Consider the following 24865-nt stretch of genomic DNA (forward strand, 5'->3'; position numbering starts at 1 on the left):
CCGTCAACATAGTGACAAATTATATTTTTCAAATTTCAATAGCTCTTTAACCATTACTCCTAAAACTTCCAAAACTGGTTCTAGCTAACCCGATGGCATAGACACACATTACACACACTTTTTCTTTGCACTATATTAAATTATTCATTTTAATTTCTGAAATTCAATAGAACCATGGTCATGTGACCCACACACCTCAAACATGGTTTATAATGTACACTTAATGGGCCTACACATTGTACACCCTTTTGTTTGTCCATTTACATCTCATGAGATTTTTCATGAATTTTAAAATGTTTCAAATTTCAATAGCTCCTTAGTCTTATGACCTACAACCCACAAACTACTTTCAGAATATCCACTGAGTAGCCTTATATGTAGCACAACCTTTTGTTTGTCCATTTTCAGCTCATGCGATTTTTACATTAATTTCAATAGCTCCATGGTCATGTGACCTACAACCCTCAAACTACTTACAGAACATCCACTCACTAGCAATATATATATATCGCACACCCTTTAATTCGTCCATTTTAATCTCAAGTGATTTTACAATCATTTTTCATTGTTTCGAATTGCAATAGCTCTCTGGTCATGTGACCTAAAACTGATGTCAGAATATCCACTGACAAGATTTATATATTCCACACCCTTTAGTTTGTCAATTTTCATCTCACACGATTTTACATTCATTTAGTCAACGTTAGAAGTTCAATAGCTCATTGGTCATGTGACCTACTGACCTCAAACACGGTTCAGAATGTACACTCAGTGGGCCTACACATTGCACATCCTTTAGTTTGTCCATTCCCCTCATTATTTTACATGAATTTTTTTTATTTCCATATGGCAAATGGTTGTCCCCTTACTAGACGTCCGCGGGTGTTATTAAAATAGGCCGATAGCCTCAGGTCACCCAAGGCCTGGTCTTCCAGGAAGTCAAAAAAGAACTGGGGTCATCAGGGAGAAGTCGGGGTGGATAACCAAGAGTTATTCTAGTTGCACCCGCCCGTTTATACAGTTTGACACATCCGAGTTTCTCCCTAAGAATAACATGGGTTTACAAGTTATGCTCTAACTCTGCTTCTGTGCAGGCAATTTTCTAAATTCCTTTTGCCACATGTACCTCTACAGATATCAACATGAAAAGATTGAATGGCCCCCTTCATGTCCTAAAGGGGAAGTATGAACTTTACCATCAAATAAGACTGAAATCAACAAATTGGCAGGCTGAAATCATCACAGAAAGGGAAACAAATGGCATCACCATAATCGCGTGAGATGAAAATGGACAAACTAAAGGGTGTGCAACGTGTAGGCCCACTGAGTGTACATTCTGAACCTTGTCGGTCAGTAGGTCACATGATCAAGGAGCTATTGAAATTCTAAAGTTTACAAAATTCATGTAAAATTGTGTGAGATGAAAAACGACACAAAGGGTGTGCAATATAGAAGGGTAGTAAGTGGACATTCTGAACCTTGTTTGAGTCCAGTAGGTCACATGACCAATGAGCTATTGAAATTAGAAAGTTTGAAAAATTCATGTAAAACGTGCGAGATGAAAATGGACCAACTAAAGGGTGTGCAATGTGTAGGCCCACTGAGTGTACATTCTAAACCTTGTTTGAGGTCAGGTCACATGACCAAGGAGCTATTGAAATTAAACTTTTAAAAAAGTTGGTACTTTGTTTACGCTCCCTAACTAATTCAACTAGGAATACAAAATGCTGTTTACATTTCCACGTTTATTAGATTTGGAAAGCAAATTACTATAGAAACCATGAAAATACTTTTCCATTCTTATAACTCTACACCACGTGTCAAACTCATTCCATGGTGGGCTGGGTGTCTGCAGGTTTTTGCTCCTCCCTTATGCTTGATTGATGAATGAAGGTCACTAATTTGTAAGGAACTCCCCTCACCTGGTTGTCTAGGTCTTAATTGAAAGGAAAAACCAGCAGACTCTCCATGGAATGAGTTTGACACCCCTGCTCAGGGCCCGATTTCCCAAAAGCATCTTATGGTTAAGTTTATCGTTAGAACAATATTCTAATGATTAACTTAGCCTTAAGATGCTTTTAGGAAACCGGGCCCTGGACTGACTGAAATTGTCTAGTTTGTGTATCAAGGCAAAAAGCCAAGTTCAGTGACAGGGTGCCAAAAATAATCGAGTTAATTCAGATTGTCAACCATTATCAAATCAAGTTTTATTTGATTTCTTTTTACAACTGTAATATTGATAAGAATATCAACTTTATCCTAAAGACAACTGGTTGCTTTCCCCACACAACTCACACACACAAAAGCAAAGAGGGATAAAACAGCAGAAAAGCAGGGGTATAAATTTAATTGCTGCTTTGTTACTGGTGTCAGTAATGTTCTAAATAAATTCAATAAAATAGGGGGACATTGAATACTCATTTAAATGTCAAAAGGGAATTGGCACAAATTACTTTCTTTATGCAGTGAGCAAACAGGAGTTTTACCTACACTTTGTGAGAGAACCAATGTTCTAAATGTTTATAGAGCCACTTAAATTGTCCAAAGAGTGGGAATATGAAGGAAAGCGAGTGTTCATACTCATCCTTGGTCCATGGATAACATGGAGTTATTGTGGATGAATGCGTGTGTGAGGGTTCTCTCCATAGATGTATGTATTTGTTAGACATAACAGCTGAGTTCTCTTGATTGCTGTTGAGGTCTTTTCTGAGTACAAGAGCAACAGTATGGACTTTTTTAAAACGGAGTTAAATCCTGTCCATCATGTGAGGATGGTGTCGTCAATCTCTTCGTTAGAGTCTGGAAGGCTGGAGATCTTCTTCAGGGAGCGGCGGTGACAGTCAGACAGCAGCTCATTACTAGCGGAGTCAAGGATGGCACTGACGCTCTGAAAGACAAACATAACATCACAGATTGTATTGTGAATGCACGCACAACTCAAATCCATCAGGCCAAGTATTATCTTCTTTATAATGAGTATTGAGACTGTTTATTTGTGCAAGTGTGTTTGTCACTGACTTGCATGGTCTGCTCTCCCTGACGCAGTCGGAGCAGGCTGACGATGGTGTGTTCGCTCTGGGCTCTGACGCTGGTGTTCTTGTCCTTGGTGTTGTCCAGCAGGCTCTTCACCAGCGGCTTGATGAGGGTGGGCTCCAGGGAGGGCGTGGCGTCGTCTTTAAACACCCACCACAGCACCCGCTCCGACACCAGCCTGATGTCACTGGACTGGTTCTGGAGACACTATAGGGGAAATGACAGGGGAGAGGTTACTGACAAATCAGAGGAGCACTGTCACAGTGTTCTTATTTCTTACATATGTCCATACCCATGCAGCTACAGTGCTTACGCCTCTTAAATGTAAAGTCCCCATATTTGGGGACCCTATTAGATTGTATTTTATTCAATTTAGTCTGGTATGAGAACGGTAGCCCCTATTTGCAAAAGCAGGGTGTCTGCAGAAAGCTGATAATCTTGGCTATTGATCTGTGCCTTAATATTTGTTGTGACTTACTACCATATATGGGAATACGAATGTATAAGGGCAGGCTGAGCCGATGACCTCATGAAATTAATTCGTAGGTTGGTAGGAACAAATATATTGTCAAGTTTATCTGATGATGTATGACTTAATGTCAACATCGAATGTCCACCGAGTGACTATCTTTGCGCTTCAAAAATATGACGTCGCCTGCTTACGCACCGTAGGCATCCATTACACGGGATTGGCTACTATGGCACCTTGACAGTCTTGTAGCTGATGAGATAAGCTTTCCAGTGATATGCAGCTGACCTGTGTGGGACCAAGCAAGGCCTAGAACCTTTTATGCGTAAAGCGAACTATTGCTACCGAGCACGCTACATTACATTGTAAACAGATTAAATTTGTTTAAATCGCTTTAATTTCATCCATTTAGTATAAAATATGGCTTCGGGGGGAGGATAGAAAATATAAGAATATCAAACAGGAAGCTAAAAAGAAGGCAGCTATGAATAAGTATACAGACATATAAGCTTTGACTAAAATACTGGTCGGACTCAGATCAGGGGAGCGATTTGGACAACGAGGATTTGGACCCGGCCGACAAAGATAGCTTTCTAGAAGGATTGGATCACTTTTAGATCTGTAATTAAATTACTTTGTATTAGAGGCCGATTATGATTTTTCAATACCGATTAAAATCGGCCGATAGATAGGAGATATATATACACTGCTCAAAAAAATAAAGGGAACACTTAAACAACACAATGTAACTCCAAGTCAATCACACTTCTGTGAAATCAAACTGTCCACTTAAGAAGCAACACTGATTGACAATAAATTTCACATGCTGTTGTGCAAATGGAATAGACAACAGGTGGAAATTATAGGCAATTAGCAAGACACCCCCAATAAACGAGTGGTTCGGCAGGTGTTGACCACAGACCACTTCTCAGTTCTTATGCTTCCTGGCTGATGTTTTGGTCACTTTTGAAGGCTGGCGGTGCTTTCACTCAAGTGGTAGCATGAGACGGAGTCTACAACGCACACAAGTGGCTCAGGTAGTGCAGCTCATCCAGGATGGCACATCAATGCGAGCTGTGGCAAGAAGGTTTGCTGTGTCTGTCAGCGTAGTGTCCAGAGCATGGAGGCGCTACCAGGAGACAGGCCAGTACATCAGGAGACGTGGAGGATGCCGTAGGAGGGCAACAACCCAGCAGCAGGACCGCTACCTCCGCCTTTGTGCAAGGAGGAGCAGGAGGAGCACTGCCAGAGCCCTGCAAAATGACCTCCAGCAGGTCACAAATGTGCATGTGTCTGCTCAAACGGTCAGAAACAGACTCCATGAGGGTGGTATGAGGGCCCGACGTCCACAGGTGGGGGTTGTGCTTACAGCCCAACACCGTGCAGGACGTTTGGCATTTGCCAGAGAACACCAAGATTGGCAAATTCGCCACTGGCGCCCTGTGATCTTCACAGATGAAGCAGGTTCACACTGAGCACATGTGACAGACGTGACAGAGTCTGGAGACGCCGTGGAGAATGTTCTGCTGCCTGCAACATCCTCCAGCATGACCGGTTTGGCGGTGGGTCAGTCATGGTGTGGGGTGGCATTTCTTTGGGGGGCCGCACAGCCCTCCATGTGCTCGCCAGAGGTAGCCTGACTGCCATTAGGTACCATATGCTGGTGCGGTTGGCCCTGGGTTCCTCCTAATGCAAGACAATGCTAGACCTCATGTGGCTGGAGTGTGTCAGCAGTTCATACAAGAGGAAGGCATTGATGCTATGGATGGCCCGCCCATTCCCCAGACCTGAATCCAATTGAGCACATCTGGGACATCATGTCTCGCTCCATCCACAAATGCCACGTTGCACCACAGACTGTCCAGGAGTTGGCGGATGCTTTAGTCCAGGTCTGGGAGGAGATCCCTCAGGAGACCATCCGCCACCTCATCAGGAGCATGCCCAGGCATTGTAGGGAGGTCATACAGGCACGTGGAGGCAACACACACTACTGAGCCTCATTTTGACTTGTTTTAAGGACATTACATCAAAGTTGGATCAGCCTGTAGTGTGGTTTTCCACTTTAATTTTGAGTGTGACTCCAAATCCAGACCTCCATGGGTTGATAAATTGGATTTCCATTGATTCTTTTTGTGTGATTTTGTTGTCAGCACATTCAACTATGTAAAGAAAAACGTATTTAATAAGATTATTTCTTTCATTCAGATCTAGGGTGTGTTGTTTAAGTGTTCCCTTTATTTTTTTGAGCAGTGTATATCCTTTCGGACAGAAGATCTGGCATTTCACCCTGTTTTCCCCATGAGTATTTTGTGCAATGCTTGCAGTTCATCCTTTTGTCTCTTGGTATGTGTGTTGGATAGTGGCGCTCACCTTGAGTGGGGTGTCTTGTGATGGTTGCTTTGGGCCCCCAATTCAGCCATTTCCAACACACCAGCTGCTCTCAGAAGGCCAACTAGGAGAGAGGGGTTTGACTTTTTGCTTTGGCCATCTACTTGTAGAGAGTGAAAGCATTTACTGTAACAATGTCCATAAAGTGGTAAAAAAAAAGGATTATACCACTTCCCGGTCTTGTGGAGTACCTGGTAGTATCCTATCAGAGCCTCAGATAGGTTGACACATCCCTCCATGCTGGCATTGTAGTTCTTCACAGGAATGGGGACATTCTTCCCTTTTCACCCTCCTTGAGACATGGTTGTTATTGAATGCCTTATGCTGTGTGGTGAGCATGGTTACTTCCCTAGTGTCCTTCCATGTCACAAAAAGCAGCTTGTTAGTCCTGATCCAACCTATGGTCCCCCTCCGCTGTCTTTGTCATGTCGTTTACCTTGGTTTTGGAGAAACCGATTCTGTTAGGACAAATGGTGCCACAAGCCCCTATTTTCTTTTTCAAGAGGTCTATGAAAAGTGGATGTAGAACCATCAGACGGGTGATTGCCATAGCGGGGGGGCACTTGCTGGGGAAGGGTTGCTCTCAAACCCCATCAAAATCATCTGCATCCTCCACTCTGAATTACAGTTGACTAAATTTACTAAATGACGTTACTGTAAAGTAAAAACACCAGTGACTCACATAGGTGTAATGCACACACACAATGCAAACTGTAACATTTAAGAGAGGAAGGCAGAGGTGTCAACCACAAATGAACAATGTTCTTGAGAGTGCAGTGGCCTCAAGTTACAAGATGGCACGTAGAACAGCAAACAGTGAACTAATATGAAACATAGAAAATAACTACTTTGGAATTATATAACATTGAAATGACTTGTTATGTAGGCCTATGTAAACTAAATCCAAAGCACAAAAAGCAGGCAACTTATAAACAATTAAATGCATATAGTGAATTAGCTATATAAAGTAGAGGTCGACCGACTAATCGGCATTTCAAGTTTTCATAACAATCGGTAATCAGCATTTTTGGACGCCGATTACATTGCACTCCACGAGGAGACTGCGTGGCAGGCTGACTACCTGTTACGTGAGTGCAGCAAGAAGCCAAGGTAAGTTGCTAGCGAGCATTAAACTTTTCTTATAAAAACAATCAATCTTAATATAATCACTTGTTAACTACACATGGTTGATGATATTACTAGTTTAACTAGCTTGTCCTGCGTTGCAAATAATCAATGCGGTGCCTGTTAATTTCTCATCGAATCACAGCCTACTTCGCCAAACGGGTGATTTAACAAGCACATTCGCGAAAAAAGCACTGTCGTTGCACCAATGTACATAACCATAAACATTCATGCTTTTCTTAAAATCTTTACACAAGTGTATTTTTTAAAAACCTGCGTATTTAGTTAAAAGAAATTCATGTTAGCAGGCAATATTAACTAGGGAAATTGTGTCACTTCTCTTGCGTTCTGTGCAAGCAGAGTCAGGGTATATGCAGCAGTTTGGGCCACCTGGCTCGTTGCGAACTGTGTTCAGACTATGTCTTCCTAACAAAGACCGTAATTAATTTGCCAGAATTTTACATAATTATGACATTACATTGATGGTTGTACAATGTAACAGCAATATTTAGACTTGTGGATGCCACCCGTTCGATAAAATCTTGAACGCTTCCGTATTTCTGTGTGTCATTATAATTATATTATAATATAAAAGTCTATGATTTGATAGAGCAGTCTGACTGAGCAGTGGTAGGCAGCAGCAGGCTCGTAAGCATTCATTCAAACAGCACTTTCCTGCTTTTGCCAGCAGCTCTTAGCAATGCTTGAAGCACAGCGCTGTTTATGACTTCAAGCTTATCAACTCGCGATATTAGGCTGGCAATACTATAGTGCCTATTAGAACATCCAATAGTCAAAGGTATATGAAATGCAAATGGTAGAGAGAGAAATAGTCCTATAATAACTACAACCTAAAACTTCTTACCTGCGAATATTGAAGACTCATGTTAAAATGAACCACGAGCTTTCATATGTTCTCATGTTCTGAGCAAGGCACTTAAATGTTAGCTTTCTTACATGGCACATACTGCACTTTTACTTTCTTCAACACTTTGTTTTTGCATTATTTAAACCAAATTGAACATGTTTCATTATTTATTTGAGACTAAATTGATTTTTATTAATGTATTATATTAAGTTAAAATAAGTGTTAATTCAGTGTTGTTGTAATTGTCATAATTACAAATATATATGCAATGTAATCGGCGTCCAAAAATGCTGATTACCGATTGTTATGAAAACTTGAAATGCCGATTAGTCGGTCGACCTCTACTTTATATAGCTAATTCACTATATGCATTTAATGGTTTATAAGTTGCCTGCTTTTTGTGCTTTGGATTTAGTTTACATAGGCCTACATAACAAGTAATTTCAATGTTATATAATTCCAAAGTAGTTATTTTCTATGTTTCATATTAGTTCACTGTTTGCTGTTCTACGTGCCATCTTGTAACTTGAGGCCACTGCACTCTCAAGACCATTGTTCATTTGTGGTTGACACCTCTGCCTTCCTCTCTTAAGTGTTACAGTTTGCATTGTGTGTGTGCATTACACCTATGTGAGTCACTGGTGTTTTTACTTTACAGTAACGTCATTTAGTAAATTTAGTCAACTGTAATTCAGAGTGGAGGATGCAGATGATTTTGATGGGGTTTGAGAGCAACCCTTCCCCAGCAAGTGCCCCCCCCGCTATGGCAATCACCCGTCTGATGGTTCTACATCCACTTTTCATAGACCTCTTGAAAAAGAAAATAGGGGCTTGTGGCACCATTTGTCCTAACAGAATCGGTTTCTCCAAAACCAAGGTAAACGACATGACAAAGACAGCGGAGGGGGACCATAGGTTGGATCAGGACTAACAAGCTGCTTTTTGTGACATGGAAGGACACTAGGGAAGTAACCATGCTCACCACACAGCATAAGGCATTCAGTAACAACCATGTCTCAAGGAGGGTGAAAAGGGAAGAATGTCCCCATTCCTGTGAAGAACTACAATGCCAGCATGGAGGGATGTGTCAACCTATCTGAGGCTCTGATAGGATACTACCAGGTACTCCACAAGACCGGGAAGTGGTATAATCCTTTTTTTTTTACCACTTTATGGACATTGTTACAGTAAATGCTTTCACTCTCTACAAGTAGATGGCCAAAGCAAAAAGTCAAACCCCTCTCTCCTAGTTGGCCTTCTGAGAGCAGCTGGTGTGTTGGAAATGGCTGAATTGGGGGCCCAAAGCAACCATCACAAGACACCCCACTCAAGGTGAGCGCCACTATCCAACACACATACCAAGAGACAAAAGGATGAACTGCAAGCATTGCACAAAATACTCATGGGGAAAACAGGGTGAAATGCCAGATCTTCTGTCCGAAAGGCCAGTTTGCGTTTTATTTCCTGGCAGAGAGGGACTGCTTCAAAGACTAAATCACAACTTATTTATTTAAACCTCCCTAATCTTACTACATTTGCACACACTGTATATAGATTTTTCTATTGTGTTATTGATTGTATGTCTGTTTATTCCATGTGTAACTCTGTTGTTTTTGTCACACTGCTTTGCTTTATCTTGGCCAGGTCGCAGTTGTAAATGATAACTTGTTCTCAACTGGCCTACCTGGTTAAATAAAGGTGAAATAAATAAAATAAAACGACATGCTTAAGCTACGGTGAAAGTGAAATCTAATCATCTACACCTGGGAGGTAAAACTAACACGAATTCCATTTGTGAATAGTTCAGCTTATTTCTATTTTTGCACCTTTCTTAGTGAAGGACAAGTGTGTTTGATAAAAAAATATTTAAAAAATGTCTTATGTACAGCACCAGTCAAAAGTTTGGACATACCTACTCATTCCAGGGTTTTTCTTCATTTGTACTATAATAGTGAAGACATCAAAACTATGAAACAACACATGGAATCATGTAGTAACCAAAGAAGTGTTAAATCAAAATATATTTTATATTTGAGATTCTTCAAAGTAGCTACCCTTTGCCTTGACAGCTTTGCACACTCGTGGCATTCTCTCAACCAGCTTCATGAGGTAGTCACCTGGAATGCATTTCAATTAACAGGTGTGCCTTGTTAAAAGTGAATGTGGAATTTCTTTCATTTTTAATGCGTTTGAGCCAATCAATCAGTTGTGTTGTGACAAGGTAGGGGTGGTATACAGAAGATGGCCCTATTTGGTAAAAGACCAAGTCCATATTATGGCAAGAATAGCTCAAATAAGAAAAGAGAAACAATAGACCATCATTATTTTAAGACATGAAGGTCAGTCAATCCAGAAAATGTCAAGCACTTTGAAAGTTTCTTCAAGTGCAGTCACAAAAACCATCAAGCGCTATAATGAAACCGGCTCTCATGAGGACCGCCACAGGAAAGGAAGAGCCAGAATTACCTCTGCTGGAGAGAAGTTCATTAGAGTTATCAGCCACAGAAATTGCATCCCAAATAAAATGCTTCAGAGTTCAAGTAACATACACATCTCAATATAATCGAGGAGGAGACTGCGTGAATCAGGCCTTCATGGTCAAATTGCTGCAAAGAAACCACTACTAAAGGACACCAATAAGAAGAAGAGACTTGCTTGGGCCATCAAACAAGTAATGGACATCAGAACGGTGGAAATCTGTCCTTTGATTTGACGAGTCCAAATTAGAGATTTTTGGTTCCAACCGCTGTGTCTTTGTGAGACGCAGAGTAGGTGAAGGGATGATCTCTGCATGTGTGGTTCCCACCGTGAAGCATGGAGGTGATGGTGCTTTGCTGGTGACACTGATTATATTTAGAACTCAAGGAACACTTAACCAGCATGGCTACCACAGCATTCTGCAGTGATACGCCATCCCATCTGGTTTGCGCTTAGTGGGACTATCATTTGTTTCTCAACAGGACAATGACCCAACACATCTCCAGGCTGTGTAAGGGCTATTTTACCAAGAAGGAGCGTGATGAGTGCTGCATCAGATGACCTGGTCTCCACAATCACCAGACCTCAACCCAATTGAGATGGTTTGGGATGAGTTGGACCGCAGAGTGAAGGAAAAGCAGCCAACAAGTGCTCAGCATATGTGGGAACTCTTTCAAGACTGTTGGAAAAGCATTCCAGGTGAAGCTGGTTGAGAGAAATCCAAGAGTGTGCAAAGCTGTCAAGGCAAAGGGTGGCGACTTTAACAAATCAAAATATTTTTCAGATTCTTTTAACACCTTTTTGGTTTCTACATGATCCCATGTGTTATTTCATAGTTGATGTCTTCACTATTATTCTACAATAGTCAAAATAAAGAAAAAACATTGAATGAGTAGGTGTGCTACACTTTTTACTTGTACTGTATATCTGTTGCTTTTATATTGTTTTGTAAACAGTTAATTTGTATGTGGGACCAATACATTGGATATGCCTAGGCTAAACGTTCAGGCACTTTGGAGAGGTTGAAAAAACACTTGGATATCACCACAATGTTTGAGAGAGGTTGGTGTTGTAGAAATGTAGTTATAGTGAACAATAGCTTTTAGGTACATCCAGTGTGCAAAAATAGTGCAATTTCCACATTTGGACACTTTGGAGAGGTTGAAAGGACACTTGAATGTACCCTGGATACCCTATAACACCACAATGCTTGAGTGAGGTTGATATGGTAGAAATTGTGTTTTTATACAGAACAAATAGCATTTAGGGATTGCAAATATGTAATAGCACTGGAATGACCTAATTTACAGACATATGCCACTTTGGAGAGGTTTAGATACACTTGGAAACGTCACGTGACCTCACCTGACACCACTTACTAAAACATCTGCCCATTTCTAGTTAGGTCTATCGGTCCCTTTTTCTTTCTCTGATATTGTTCACATGTTGTGGAAGCCATCTGATGTGTTTCCAGCTCTGGGAATCAATAATTCACTTATAGCTCGTCAATGAAAGATCACTTTCAAAATAAAAAAAAGTTAGTGTGTGCTTGATATTATGTATTCTGAACGATAACTCCCATCTTCTGATCATTTCCTCATAATCTCCCAGATGCCTTCTTTCCAAATATACCAAGTGTTTGCGTGTCAGAATCATGTAATTACACATGAATTGCAGTTACTTTTGGGTATGTCTATTTAGGCGGAAATCTACATTTTGCCATTACATTTAAGAGGTTAACAATATACCCACTTCAGTGCTTGATTTGAGAAACATTAATTTTGTAAATGGGGGGGAGAAAAAGTGACGTAACAGATTCCTCCTGAGAAAGTACCCCCCTGCCTCACCTTGACAAACTGTGTGATGATGCGCTGTGATGAGCCACTTGCTCCCTCGTTTCTGAGATGATGTCTCATCAGGTAGCCCATGGCTCTGATCCCACTGGTGGCTATGGGGATCTGGAGGAGACGACAGTACACAGTGTTCAGTCAGAGAGGAGAAAGAGGTATGGTTTGGCAAGGGAAAGAGTGCTTGACAAGCCAATCCTTCCACGGTCTGGGTGAACAGAATGAGTAAACTAAAGGGAGCGGTATCCACTTAGATCTGACCAGATGTATGAAGTTCCTACCCTGTCTGCGGTGGCACTGGCCAGGATGGCCTCAGTCAAGGTTGAACTGTACTCCTCCACACACAGCTGCTCAGGGGCAGACTTGACTGCGATGGCCAGAGTCATACTGCGACCATGACGCACCATCCAGTCCACGCCTGATATGTCAGCTAGGTGAAGAACATTTTTCATAGATTAAACAGAAGTCTTTCCTTACTACATTATAGTCTTGATAGTCAAGAGTTAAGTGTTAGAAATTATAAAGTGTTAATTCAATGTGTGAATACCTTTTATCATAAGTGTGAATGTTTGTGCTATATAAAGGGTTGTGCGTGGGCGAAGAGTATGGTGTGACAGTGTAAATTCTTACCCAGGACATGCTGAAGCAACACACTCCTCAGATCCTCTTCAGACAGGAAGGCACACAGCTCTCCTAAGCAACCTGCTGAGGACATGCGTGTAGCATCCTACACACAAAGTTAGAACTAAATTATTCTATATAAGCCTTTCATACACACTGGCTGATAAGGAGGCCTAAAACCCCTTTCATTAAGCCACATCCTGCCTTGACTGACGGAAGTCTAGTTTGATCAGACGTAAAACGAAACATTGCACTCTGAAAGATCCTTTCATTGAAACATGGAGCTGAATATGTCCTTATCAAATCTTATTGGTCACATACACGTGTTTAGCAGATGTTATTGCGGGTGTAGCGAAATGCTTATGCCAGGTTCAGTATTGCAGGTCTACGATATATTTAGCTAGCAAGATCAAACTGAAATAGTTTTATACTCAATTCTAGCAATTACCATTGAGAGAGCGGGGGGATATCAGTAGACCGCCTTAAAAACATCTGTTGCATTCATACATGCTTTTGTCAGTGTATCTGCTCGTAAACATACCTCATCATGACCCAGCATACTCAGCAATGTGGTGGTGATGTTTTTCCTGATGGCTGGGTCAACCTTTGACCCTGCTCCCTGGATGACGAATCGTAAGGCTTGTAGCATGGTCTCCCTGAAAAAAGGGCGCAAAACACTAGGCTGATTGATTGAATCTAATCAATCCCCCCAAAAATCCTAAATGAGAGGAATCCTATATAGAACTGATCACTACTCTTCACGTTGTGTTTCCCAGAATTCCCTGGTTTTGCATACCTGACTCCTGAGTCCTCAGCATTGTGGATGGCAGAGAGCTGCTCTGTAAATAGGGGGTCCACCTTGCTGTGGATGGAGACCAGCTGGCCCAGGGCCTCAGCAGCCTTCAGTCTAACCGCCCGGCTGGAGTCCTGCAGAGCCTTCAGGAAGGTGGTCTGAAGCTGGGGCAGGAAGGGCTTCAGGGCTATGCCTACCTGGAGACAGGGGCAGAGCAACAGGGTCAGGACCAGAGCAAGATACCAACCATTCTTCCAGCAGGGAGGAAACAACAGGATTGTGTTTAGTAGGCACAAAATGGGAAAACGTTAAGAAAAAAAATGAAAAAAAACACTTATTTTTGGATTATTTTATGTATTAACCACATTTCAAAATGTTTTTCCTGTCTCCCATGTTGTGCTTACCAAACGAAACCTTTAACCTCAGAATCAGCAGCAGACACTGACCTTGGCCAGCAGCAGGGTGAGTGTCTCTAGTAGAGAAGTCTTCACGCTCCAGGCAAAGCGGTCTCCCAGGATACGGATGAGCGGTCCAGTGATGTTGACCACAGACGGTCGGAGAGCCTCAGAGGAGGTCAGCTTGATGACTCCTCCCAGCGCTTTGGCCGCCTCCTCTTTCTGCTCAGGACTGCCTGTCAACACTCCTTCCCTCAACACTGGCAGGATGCAGGTCACACCCTGGGGAAGAGGGAAAGAGGAGGAGAAGAAGAGAGAATTAGAGGAGAGGAGAGAGCCAAAACTAGTCAGCTTGAGGATGTGACTGTACATGTCAAGAGGAGAGAGAGGCCTACCTTTTTGGGAAGACAGAACCCAGGCAGGTGCTGACCCTTGACGTCTACTGCCACTGACCGGATGTCTCTGTGCAGGTCGTCAATCAGAGCCAGCTGGCTGCCAGCGTCCAGTTTCTACAAACACAAACTAGAGTTTAACATTACCTCACACATCGAGACATACAGTGGCAAGAAAAAGTATGTGAACCCTTTGGAATTACCTGGATTTCTGCATACATTTGTCATCATTTTCGATCTGATCGTGATCCAAGTCACAACAATGGACAATCACAGTGTGCTTAAACTAATAACACAAATGTTATGTCTATATTGAATACATAATTTATACATTCACAGTGTAGGTTGGAAAAAGTCTGAACCCCTAGGATAATGACTTCTCCAAAAGCTAATTGGAGTCAGCTAACCTGGAGTCCAATCAATGAGACGAGATTGGAGATGTTGGTTAGAGATGCCCTGCGAGATGCCCTGCCCTATAAAAAAAAAAACTCACTAAATTTGAGTTTGCATTTCACAAGAAGCATTGCCTGATGTGAACCATGCCATGAACAAAAGAGATCTCAGAATTGTTGACTTGCATGAAGCTGGAAAGGGTTAAAGTTATCTCTAAAAGCCTTGATGTTCATCAGTCCACGGTAAGACAAATTGTCTATAAATGGAGAAAGTTCAGCACTGTTGCTACTCTCCCTAGGAGTGGCCGTCCTGCAAAGATGACTGCAAGAGCACAGCGCAGAATGCTCAATGAGGTTAAGAAGAATCCTAGAGTGTCAGCTAAAGACTTACAGAAATCTACAATACGTAAAACAAGAATGGTGTCCATGGGAAGACACCACGGAAGAAGCCACTGCTGTCCAAAAAAAACATTGCTGCGCGTCTGAAGTACGCAAAAGAGCACCTGGATGTTCCACAGCACTACGGGCAAAATATTCTGTGTATACATGAAACATAAATTTGTGTTGTTTGGAAGAAACACACAACACCATGTGTGGAGAAAGAAAAAAAAGGCACAGCACACCAACATCAAAACCTCATGCCAACTGTAAACTATGGTGGAGGGAGGGAGCATCATGGTTTGGGGCTGCTTTGCTGCCTCAGGGCCTGGACAGCTTGCCATCATCAACAGAAAAATGAATTCAAGTTTATCAAGACATTTTGTAGAAGAATGTTAGGCTATCTGTCCGCCAACTGAAGCTCAACAGAAGTTGGGCGATGCAACAGGACAACGACCCAAAACACAGAATTAAATCAACAACAGAATGGCTTCCTGGAGTGGCCCAGTCAGTCCTGACCTCAACCCGACAGAAAACGTTTGGTTGAGGTTATTGCTGCCAAAGGAGGGAACACTAGTTATTAGGTCCAAGGGTTCACATACTTTTAACACCCTACACTGTGAATGTTTACACGGTGTGTTCAATAAAGACATGAAAACGTATAATTGTTTGTGTGTTATTAGTTTAAGCAGACTGTGTTTGTCTATTGTTGTGACTTAGATGAAGATCAGATCAAATGTTATGACCAATTTATGCAGAAATCCAGGTCATTCCAAAGGGTTCACATACTTTTTCTTGCCACTGTACTATGTTAGTTAACCAATAGCCACTAGGTACTCTGGTTACCTATGAAATCAATGCTGCATAATGATCCACAACACTACTGTATGACTTAAGTAAACCCAGTCAAACCCATTCCCAGTTCCTGTAATGCTCTTGGTGCCAACTGCTAACCTTGGTGATGGAGTTGATGGCGTCCCAGCTCTGCACCAGGACCTCAGGGTTGGAGTCGTTGAGCAGGCGGATGAGGCCTGACAGCAGGTTGCGTGTGTGGGCACTGTAATCCAGGCGGGTGTGGGAGAAGTATCCGTTGAGGATGGTGGCGGCAGCCTGTCTGAGACCGGCATCCGGTGACCTGGTGGCCTCTAGCAGGTCCTCGATGATGATACGCTGACCCACCTCATCTTCCACAGACAGGATCACTGCCTGGCAGCTGGCCAGCTCCTGAAGGAGAGGCGCGGGGGGTAATATAAACCTGGGGACATACCCATCATCTACTGACCACAACCGCCCACTAACAACCACTGTAATATTATCCCAAGACGACTGTTAAGACCACGGCCAGTTAAAGTAGTGCCCCTGCACTTGGAACTGCTTTATAACCATCTTGTAATCAAGAATGCTGTTGTTACCTGCTGTCCCTCCTCTGTTCCCAGCTTGTCTTTCAGAGAGGAGTAGAGGGCGGGCAGGATGACCCCCAGGTGGCGCGTCAGAGCGTCTCCAGCCACAGCAGATAGGAAGGCCAGCACGCGCGTGTTCACTGGAGGAGCAGTGAGCTGACAGGGGAGGGGAGAGCATTCATACGCAGAACTACACTCAAACTATAAAAGACTTTAAAAACATTTAAGCATCAGGAAAAGTGGTATATAATCCAATACAATTATTATTGAGATGAACCATTGTCAGAGGTGTATGTTTGGACAGCTCACCTTCGGCACCAGGTAGGGCAGCACAGAGCGACTCTTCACTGCCATCACCTGTTTCAGACCGTCCAGAGCAAACTCCGCAGTCTCTTCATCATCCTGCACACAGAAACATTAACATCACTCTATATTCTGTTCCATGGTGGGTCCTCTGTCCTCTCCAGAGGGACAGGGGAGTGAGTATTACTGAACAAAATGTGTGGATACAGAGGAATGTTAGCGGTAAAGTGGATTCGTGTGTGTGTGTTTGTATGCGAGTGTGTGTCTCACCAACTGTTTGAGCAGGGCAGGCAGGATGTCGTCCAGGGCCTGGTGACCGATGGTGGCGTGGAGCTGCTCAAAGGTTTTGGCTGCAGCCTCTCGTACCTCCTCCAGGGGGTCACACAGAGCCTTCCTCACCGTGGGGACCAGGGACTCAGAGAATATCAGCACCTGGAAACATACACGCATTGTGACCTTGCTTCTCTACCATGGGATCACGTCACAACACAACCCTGCTATGTATAAGACGTTTAAAAAGGTTTCCTCAAACTGTATACTCATCTCAAGGGACTTCCAGGTTAAATAATGAATTAATAAAAAAGTGACCAGGTATGTGTTGAGGTACTGACCGCATCCCTGCTGGTGGACTTCATGATCTCACTCAGACCGATGCACACGCCCTGCCTCTCATCACTCTTGTCTGAGCGCAGACCCTCCTCCAGGATAGGAATGATCTCTGGGAGGATCTTCTCTCCCAGCTTACGGACCAGGTCTCCAAGTGTCCTCGCAGCAATCTACAACACACAGAGAAGCCCCATTCAGTAACCCAGGGATCAGAAGCAGGAGAGAACACAGAATCCAAAGACTCAGATTCAGGCAAAAGTGTAGAATACTATAATTCAGTAATAACAGAATACTGAATTGTCTTAGTGTGACTAATGTACATGACAAAAGAGAGATAGACAAAGGGGATCAAATCAAATTGTATTCATCACATGCTTCGTAATAAGGTGTAGACTAACAGTGAAATGCTTACTTACAGCCCTTCCCAATCATGCAGAGAGAAATAATAGAAAAGTGAAACACGTAATAAATACACAATGAGTAACGATAACCTGGCTATATATACGGGGTACCAGTACCGAATTGATGTGCAGCGGTACGAGATAAGAGGTAGATATGTACATATAACTAGGAATAAAGAGACAGATAATAACCAGTAGCAGGAGCATATGTTATGAGTCAAAAAAGTTAAATAGTTAACCATTGACCCATTTTGCACTAACTATTTAGCAGTCTTATGGCTTGGGGTTAGAAACTGTTCAGGGTCCTGTTTGTTCCCGACTTGGTGCATTGGGGCCGCTTGCCAAGCGGTAGCTGAGAGCACGGTCTATGACCTGGGTGGTGCGAGTCTGATAATTCTTAGGGTCTTCCTCTGACACCGCCTGGTATAAAGCTCCTGGATGGCAGGGAGCTCCGTCCTAGTGATGCACTAGGCCGAACGCACTAACCTCTGTAGCGCTTTGCTGTTGGATGCTGGATCATCAACTCATCCTTGACCGCTGGCTACGTCCCTTCCGTCTTCAAGAGAGCGAGAGTTGCACCCCTTCTGAAAAAACCTACACTCGATCCCTCCGATGTCAACAACTACAGACCAGTATCACTTCTTTCTTTTCTCTCCAAAACTCTTGAACGTGCCGTCCTTGGCCAGCTCTCCTGCTATCTCTCTCAAAATGACCTTCTTGATCCTAATCAGTCAGGTTTCAAGACTGGGCATTCAACTGAGACTGCTCTTCTCTGTGTCACGGAGGCTCTCCGCACTGCTAAAGCTAACTCTCTCTCCTCTGCTCTCATCCTTCTAGACCTATCTGCTGCCTTTGATACTGTGAACCATCAGATCCTCCTCTCCACCCTCTCCGAGTTGGGCATCTCCGGCGCGGCCCACGCTTGGATTGCGTCCTACCTGACAGGTCGCTCCTACCAGGTGGCGTGGCGAGAATCTGTCTCCGCACCATGCGCTCTCACCACTGGTGTCCCCCAGGGCTCTGTTCTAGGCCCTCTCCTATTCTCGCTATACACCAAGTCACTTGGCTCTGTCATATCCTCACATGGTCTCTCCTATCATTGCTATGCAGACGACACACAATTAATCTTCTCCTTTCCCCCTTCTGATAACCAGGCGGCGAATCGCATCTCTGCATGTCTGTCAGACATATCAGTGTGGATGATGGATCACCACCTCAAGCTGAACCTCGGCAAGACGGAGCTGCTCTTCCTCCCGGGGAAGGACTGCCCGTTCCATGATCTCGCCATCACGGTTGACAACTCCCTTGTGTCCTCCTCCCAGAGTGCTAAGAACCTTGGCGTGATCCTGGACAACACCCTGTCGTTCTCCACTGACATCAAGGTGGTGACCCGATCCTGTAGGTTCATGCTCTACAACATTCGCAGAGTACGTCCCTGCCTCACACAGGAAGCGGCGCAGGTCCTAATCCAGGCACTTGTCATCTCCCGTCTGGATTACTGCAACTCGCTGTTGGCTGGGCTCCCTGCCTGTGCCATTAAACCCCTACAACTCATCCAGAACACCGCAGCCCGTCTGGTGTTCAACCTTCCCAAGTTCTCTCACGTCACCCCACTCCTCCGCTCTCTCCACTGGCTTCCAGTTGAAGCTCGCATCCGCTACAAGACCATGGTGATTGCCTACGGAGCTGTGAAGGGAACGGCACCTCCATACCTTCAGGCTCTGATCAGGCCCTACACCCAAACAAGGGCACTGCGTTCATCCACCTCTGGCCTGCTGGCCCCCCTACCTCTGAGGAAGCACAGTTCCCGCTCAGCCCAGTCAAAACTGTTCGCTGCTCTGACACCCCAAAGGTGGAACAAGCTCCCTCACGACGCCAGGACAGCGGAGTCAATCACCACCTTCCGGAGACACCTGAAACCCTACCTCTTTAAGGAATACCTAGGATAGGATAAAGTAATCCTTCTACCCCCCGCCCCCCTCCCTAAAAGATTTAGATGCACTATTGTAAAGTGGTTGTTCCACTGGATATCATAAGGTGAATGCACCAATTTGTAAGTCGCTCTGGATAAGAGCGTCTGCTAAATGACTTAAATGTAATGTAATGTAATGTAATGGATGCCAAGCGGTTGCCATACTAAGCGGTGATGCAGCCAATCAAGATGCTCTCAATGGCGCAGCTGTAGAATTTGAGGATGAGGGCCCATGCCAAATCTTTTCACCCTCCTGAGGGGGAAGAGGCGTTGTCGTGCTCTTTTAACGACTGTGTTGGTGTGTGCGAACCATGATAGATCCTTAGTGATATGGACACAGAGGAATTTGAAGCTCTCGAACCACTCCACTACAGCCCCGTCGATCTGAATGGTGGTGTGCTCTCCCCTTCCGTTTCCTTTAGTCCATGATCAGCTCCTTTGTCTTGCTGACGTTGAGGGAGAGGTTGTCCTTGTACCACACTATAAGGTCTCAGTTTCATCGTTGTTGATCAGGCCTACCACCATTATGTTGTCAGCCAACGTAATGATTATGTTGGAGTCGTGCACGGCCACACAGTCCTGGGTGAACAGGGAGTACAGAAAGGAACTAAGCACGCACCCCTGAGGGTCCCCTGTATTGAGGGTCAGTGTGGCAGATGTGTTGTTGCCTACCCTCATCATCTGGGGGCGGCCCATCAGGATGTCCAGGACCCAGTTGCAGAGGTGTTCAGTCCCAGGGTCCTGAGCTTAGTGATGAGCTTGGAGGGCACTATGGTGTTGAATGCTGAGCTGTAGTCAATGAACAGCATTCTCACATTGGTGTTCAAGTTGTCCAGGTGGGAAAGGGCATTGTGGAGTGCAATAGAGATTGCGTCATCTGTGAATCTGTTGGGACGGTATGTTAATTGGAGTGGGTCCTTGGTTGATGGTGTTGATGTGACCAGCCATTCAAACCATTTCATGGCTACAGATGCGAGTGCTACGGGGGCGATAGTAATTTAGACAGGTTACCTTGGCATTCTTGGGCACAGGGACTATGGTGGTCTGCTTGAAACATGCAAGCAGACCAGAGAACATGTTGTTCTCATGCATGGTTCAGTGTTGTTCAGATTCACAGAGTTTAATAGTCACATGTACAGGGTTGAAGGTGTGATTGCAGGGTACAGTGAAAATCTTAGGCTCTGAGCTCCAACATACAGGACTTCGTTAAATAAAATAATGTAAATGGTAATAAAAAAACAATATAAATGGCACTATATACACAACTGTAGCAGCGATTAATAAATAATTGTCTATTGGGGCGGAGACAGAGTAAAGACTGTTTAGGGGTTGGGGGGGAATAACCATAGGGGGAGCAGCATGATCATGTGAAATAAAAAAAGTATTGTTTATATCTATAAATATTAACAACTGCAACAGTGATGAATGTCGTTGGGGTGGTGGCAGAGTAAAAGACAGTTGGGGGGTGGGAGGAAAATGTCCATAGTGGGAGCAGCATGTAAGGTAAGTGACCGTTGAGGGTGTGTGTGTGTGTGTGTGTTGTGGGGTGGGGGTCCATAGTGGGAGTAGCAGGGGGGAGCAGGTAGCTAACTAGTGGTGGCTATTCAGCAGCCTGATGGTCTGAGGGTAGAAACTATTGGCCAGTCTTCCAGTTTTTGCCATGATGCTCCTGTACTGCGTGATTGAAGCGGAGAGAACAGGACATGGCTTGGGTGGCTTGGGTGCCTGATGATCTTCTTGGCCTTTCTGTCTGACACCTGGTGTTGTAGGTGTCCTGTAGGGCAGGCAGTGTGCAACCAATGGTGCGTTTGGCTAAGCGTATCACCCTCTGATGCGCCTTGTGGTCCACGGCGGTGGAGTTGCCGTACCAGGCTGTGATGCAACCCGACAGTATGCTCTCGATGGTGCTCCTGTATAACACTATGAGGGCCCTCGGGACAGGCCACATTTCTTCAGCATCCTAAGGTTGAAGAGTTGCCGTTGTGCCTTCTTCACCACGATGTCCGTGTGGTTCAACCATTTCAGCTTCTCAGATGTGTACGCTGAGGAATTTGAAGTTATTGACCGTCTCCACCGCGGCCCGGTTGATGAGGATGGAAGTGTGTCCAGCCTCGTTCCTCCTGAAGTCAGCTTGTTTGTTTGCTAACGTTGAGAGAGAGAGAGAGAGGTTTTTTACCTGGCACCACGCCGTCACAGTGCCTACCTCATCCCTGTAGGCTGATCTCGTTGTTGTTGCTCATCCGGCCTACTACTGTTGTGTCGTAAGCGAACTTGATGATGGAGTCTGGGCCGGCAGCCTTGCGAGTAGGGCTGACCTTAATTAGTCGACCGGTCGATTGTTTGGTCGATGGGATGTTGTTCGACCCAGATATTTTTAGTCGAACAGTAGCAAAATATAGATATTTTTTTATGGCACATAAGACTTGTGCCCATCTCAGTGAACTAATCCATTGTGGAGGCAGTAGGGATGGCACAGTCCAAGAAGGGGAATGTGGCAGCACAATGCACAATCCAGAATGCGCTCTCTCCCACCAATTTGTGCAGCCGGGCGTCTGTAAGCTGATTTCGGTTGCCAGTTGTACGGTGTTTCCTCCGACACATTGGTGCAGCTGGCTTCCGGGTTAAGCAGTGCGGCTTGGTATGGTCATGTGTTTCGGAGGATGCGTGGCTCTCGACCATCGCCTCTCCCGAGTCCGTACGGGAGTTGCAGCAATGGGACAAGACTGACTACCAATTGGATATCACAAAATTGGGGAGAAAAGGGGGTAAAAGTACAAAAATACAATCATACTCTGATCCAGCGGAAACGTCATAAAATAGGTCTACCTGATAACTTCTTATCCCTTGTGCAATGGCCTACAGCTGTGTCTGTCCCGAGCTCACTGGCACCATGTTGCAAGTTTGCTAGTGCAGCGAGCTTCGGGTCGGACCTGTTAATAGTTGATACAATGTTTCAAGTTTGTTGCAGAAAGGCCATGCGCAGCCAATGTGATTTATAGGATATTTATTTTTAAAAACAGGATATTTTTCTACCTGCAGGCTGCAATGTTTTCATTTGTTGGCTTTATGGGCTATTTTTACATAGTTGGCTATGGAAGTTACTTTTTAGGTTTATATAATTTTCTTTTAGATTTGGATAAAATTTAGATTAACCACATGACAATGATTGAGATACAAAGACGTTATTAGAGAAAGAAATTACACTGTTCAACGAAGAAAATGCATTTGTAAATCATAACTGGCACGCAGATGTATTTTTATTTACCTAGGCAAGTCAGTTAAGAACAAATTCTTATTTACAATAACGGCCTACCTCAGCCAAAACCGGATGACGCTGGGCCAATTGTGCGCCACCCTATGGGACTCCCAATCACGGCCGGATGTGATACAGCTTGGATTCGAACCAGGAACTGTAGTGACACCTCTTGCACAGATGCAGTGCCTTAGACAGCTGTGCAACTCGGGAGCCCCATCGGTAGAATTGGTAAGATAAATTGGCATTCCAAATGAGAAAGCTTGCCGCCAACTCATGTGGCCTATTTACCGGCAACTTCCGGAAAGTAACGGCAGAATCTGCGAAAGCCAGTAGGGCGGGAGGAGGATGGTCGGGACAGGTTGAGTTTTTTTCCCTTCTGGTTATCATGATCTCTGGCTCCCTCTTATTTCGTCAAACAGTGAGCTTAAAGCATCAGACAAGCTCAATGCATATATAGTTGATTTTATAAAAAACACATAGGGTGTGTTTATATATGGAAAAACACACGTTTTAAAATGTCGACCAATTGGTTTGAAAGAACAGGCGACTTACGGTCTACCAAGATTTTTTGGGGGTCGGGGACAGCCCTATGGTAAAGTCCTCAATGTTATTGGATGAATTCCGGAACATATTCCAGTCTGTGCTAGCGAAACAGCCCTGTAGCCTAGTATCCGCGTCATCGGACCTCTCCCGTATTGAGCGTGGCACTGGTACTTCCAGCACAAAAAAAAAAAAACACTGAAAATAGCAGGATTGGTCAGAAGCCCGTAAAATGGCTGCTATCCATTGCAGTGCCAATCTCTCTCATTTAATAGTTGTGAGAGCAATAAGGAAACAGCTCCATACATACTAGACATCCTAGCAGTAGAGTTACCGTTCTCTTGTCGGGGCAGTCGGAGGCCAGGAAGCCCAGCAGCAGAGTGAAGAGGGTGGGCAGGATCTCCCGGAGGGTGCGGGGAGTGTTGGACACCACAATCTTCCACACGTGGAGGGAAGCCTGTCGCACCACCAGCTGGGTGTCTGAACGGCCCATGTAGAGGCCAGACAGGACCCGGTTACGCCGCTCTCCACCCAGCGCTCCGATGATAGCCTGGGGGAGAGGAGGACATGCATTCAATATTATTTACTTCTCATATCAACCATTATAGAACCAACAAGCTATACAGGAAAATCATGTCAGAATACCTTGTTGGACTGCGCTGTGCCAAAGTTATCATCCTCTGAAGCGGTTTCAGTGGTCATCTTGCCTGTGACTCCTGAAATGTGGAACAGTAGGTCTCCCAGCAGCTGCACAGAGCTGAATCTGTGGTCCAGAGACAACATGGAGGCTCAGTTAAGACTTACATTTACAAGAAAACTATTTAGTATACTATATAATGTTGCATATAATATCCAATAAAAATAAAAATCACATTTTGACAAAAAGTGTAGATAATCCTCTAAGAAAACAAATGGTCCAAACCTCATGTCTCTATCATAACCTGTTCAACATTTATTGGAGTTTTGACCCTTGTAGGATGGTCAAAATTAGGGTGACTAAATCAATGGAAGCCAGATACATTTTGGGGTCATAAATCAGGAAAATAGCATGGCGTCAGATAGGCTGGATGCTGTGTGAGAATTAAAGCTACCGGACATGCGTACCATTGAACTCGTCATCTTCTCAAATCCGGAGGACATAAAACAAGACGGATTTGAGAAATAGTATTTTCATATTTTAGTATACGCTGTTCATATTAATGCAAAGT

General features: G+C 44.1%; 1 protein-coding gene across 1 annotated transcript in view; it reads right to left on the reverse strand.

Annotated features, from left to right (window-relative positions):
* Positions 1 to 2182: 2182 nt before the first annotated feature.
* LOC106579947 (stalled ribosome sensor GCN1) overlaps positions 2183 to 24865 on the reverse strand; it is a 37380-nt gene continuing 14697 nt past the window's right edge. The window contains exons 42-57 of the mRNA XM_014160373.3: positions 24303 to 24420; positions 23992 to 24207; positions 17494 to 17658; positions 17153 to 17314; positions 16889 to 16981; positions 16592 to 16735; positions 16134 to 16403; positions 14413 to 14526; positions 14069 to 14299; positions 13626 to 13819; positions 13371 to 13485; positions 12839 to 12935; positions 12490 to 12638; positions 12209 to 12319; positions 3019 to 3240; positions 2183 to 2887 (exon numbers count right to left, since the gene is read on the reverse strand). Of these exons, the coding sequence (XP_014015848.2) occupies positions 2762 to 2887; positions 3019 to 3240; positions 12209 to 12319; positions 12490 to 12638; positions 12839 to 12935; positions 13371 to 13485; positions 13626 to 13819; positions 14069 to 14299; positions 14413 to 14526; positions 16134 to 16403; positions 16592 to 16735; positions 16889 to 16981; positions 17153 to 17314; positions 17494 to 17658; positions 23992 to 24207; positions 24303 to 24420 (2527 nt within the window). The 3' untranslated portion in view covers positions 2183 to 2761. The remainder of the gene's footprint in view (positions 2888 to 3018; positions 3241 to 12208; positions 12320 to 12489; positions 12639 to 12838; positions 12936 to 13370; positions 13486 to 13625; positions 13820 to 14068; positions 14300 to 14412; positions 14527 to 16133; positions 16404 to 16591; positions 16736 to 16888; positions 16982 to 17152; positions 17315 to 17493; positions 17659 to 23991; positions 24208 to 24302; positions 24421 to 24865) is intronic.

The sequence above is a fragment of the Salmo salar genome, chromosome 20 (genome assembly GCF_965601325.2).
Source record: "Salmo salar chromosome 20, fSalSal1, whole genome shotgun sequence".
NCBI lineage: Eukaryota > Metazoa > Chordata > Actinopteri > Salmoniformes > Salmonidae > Salmo > Salmo salar.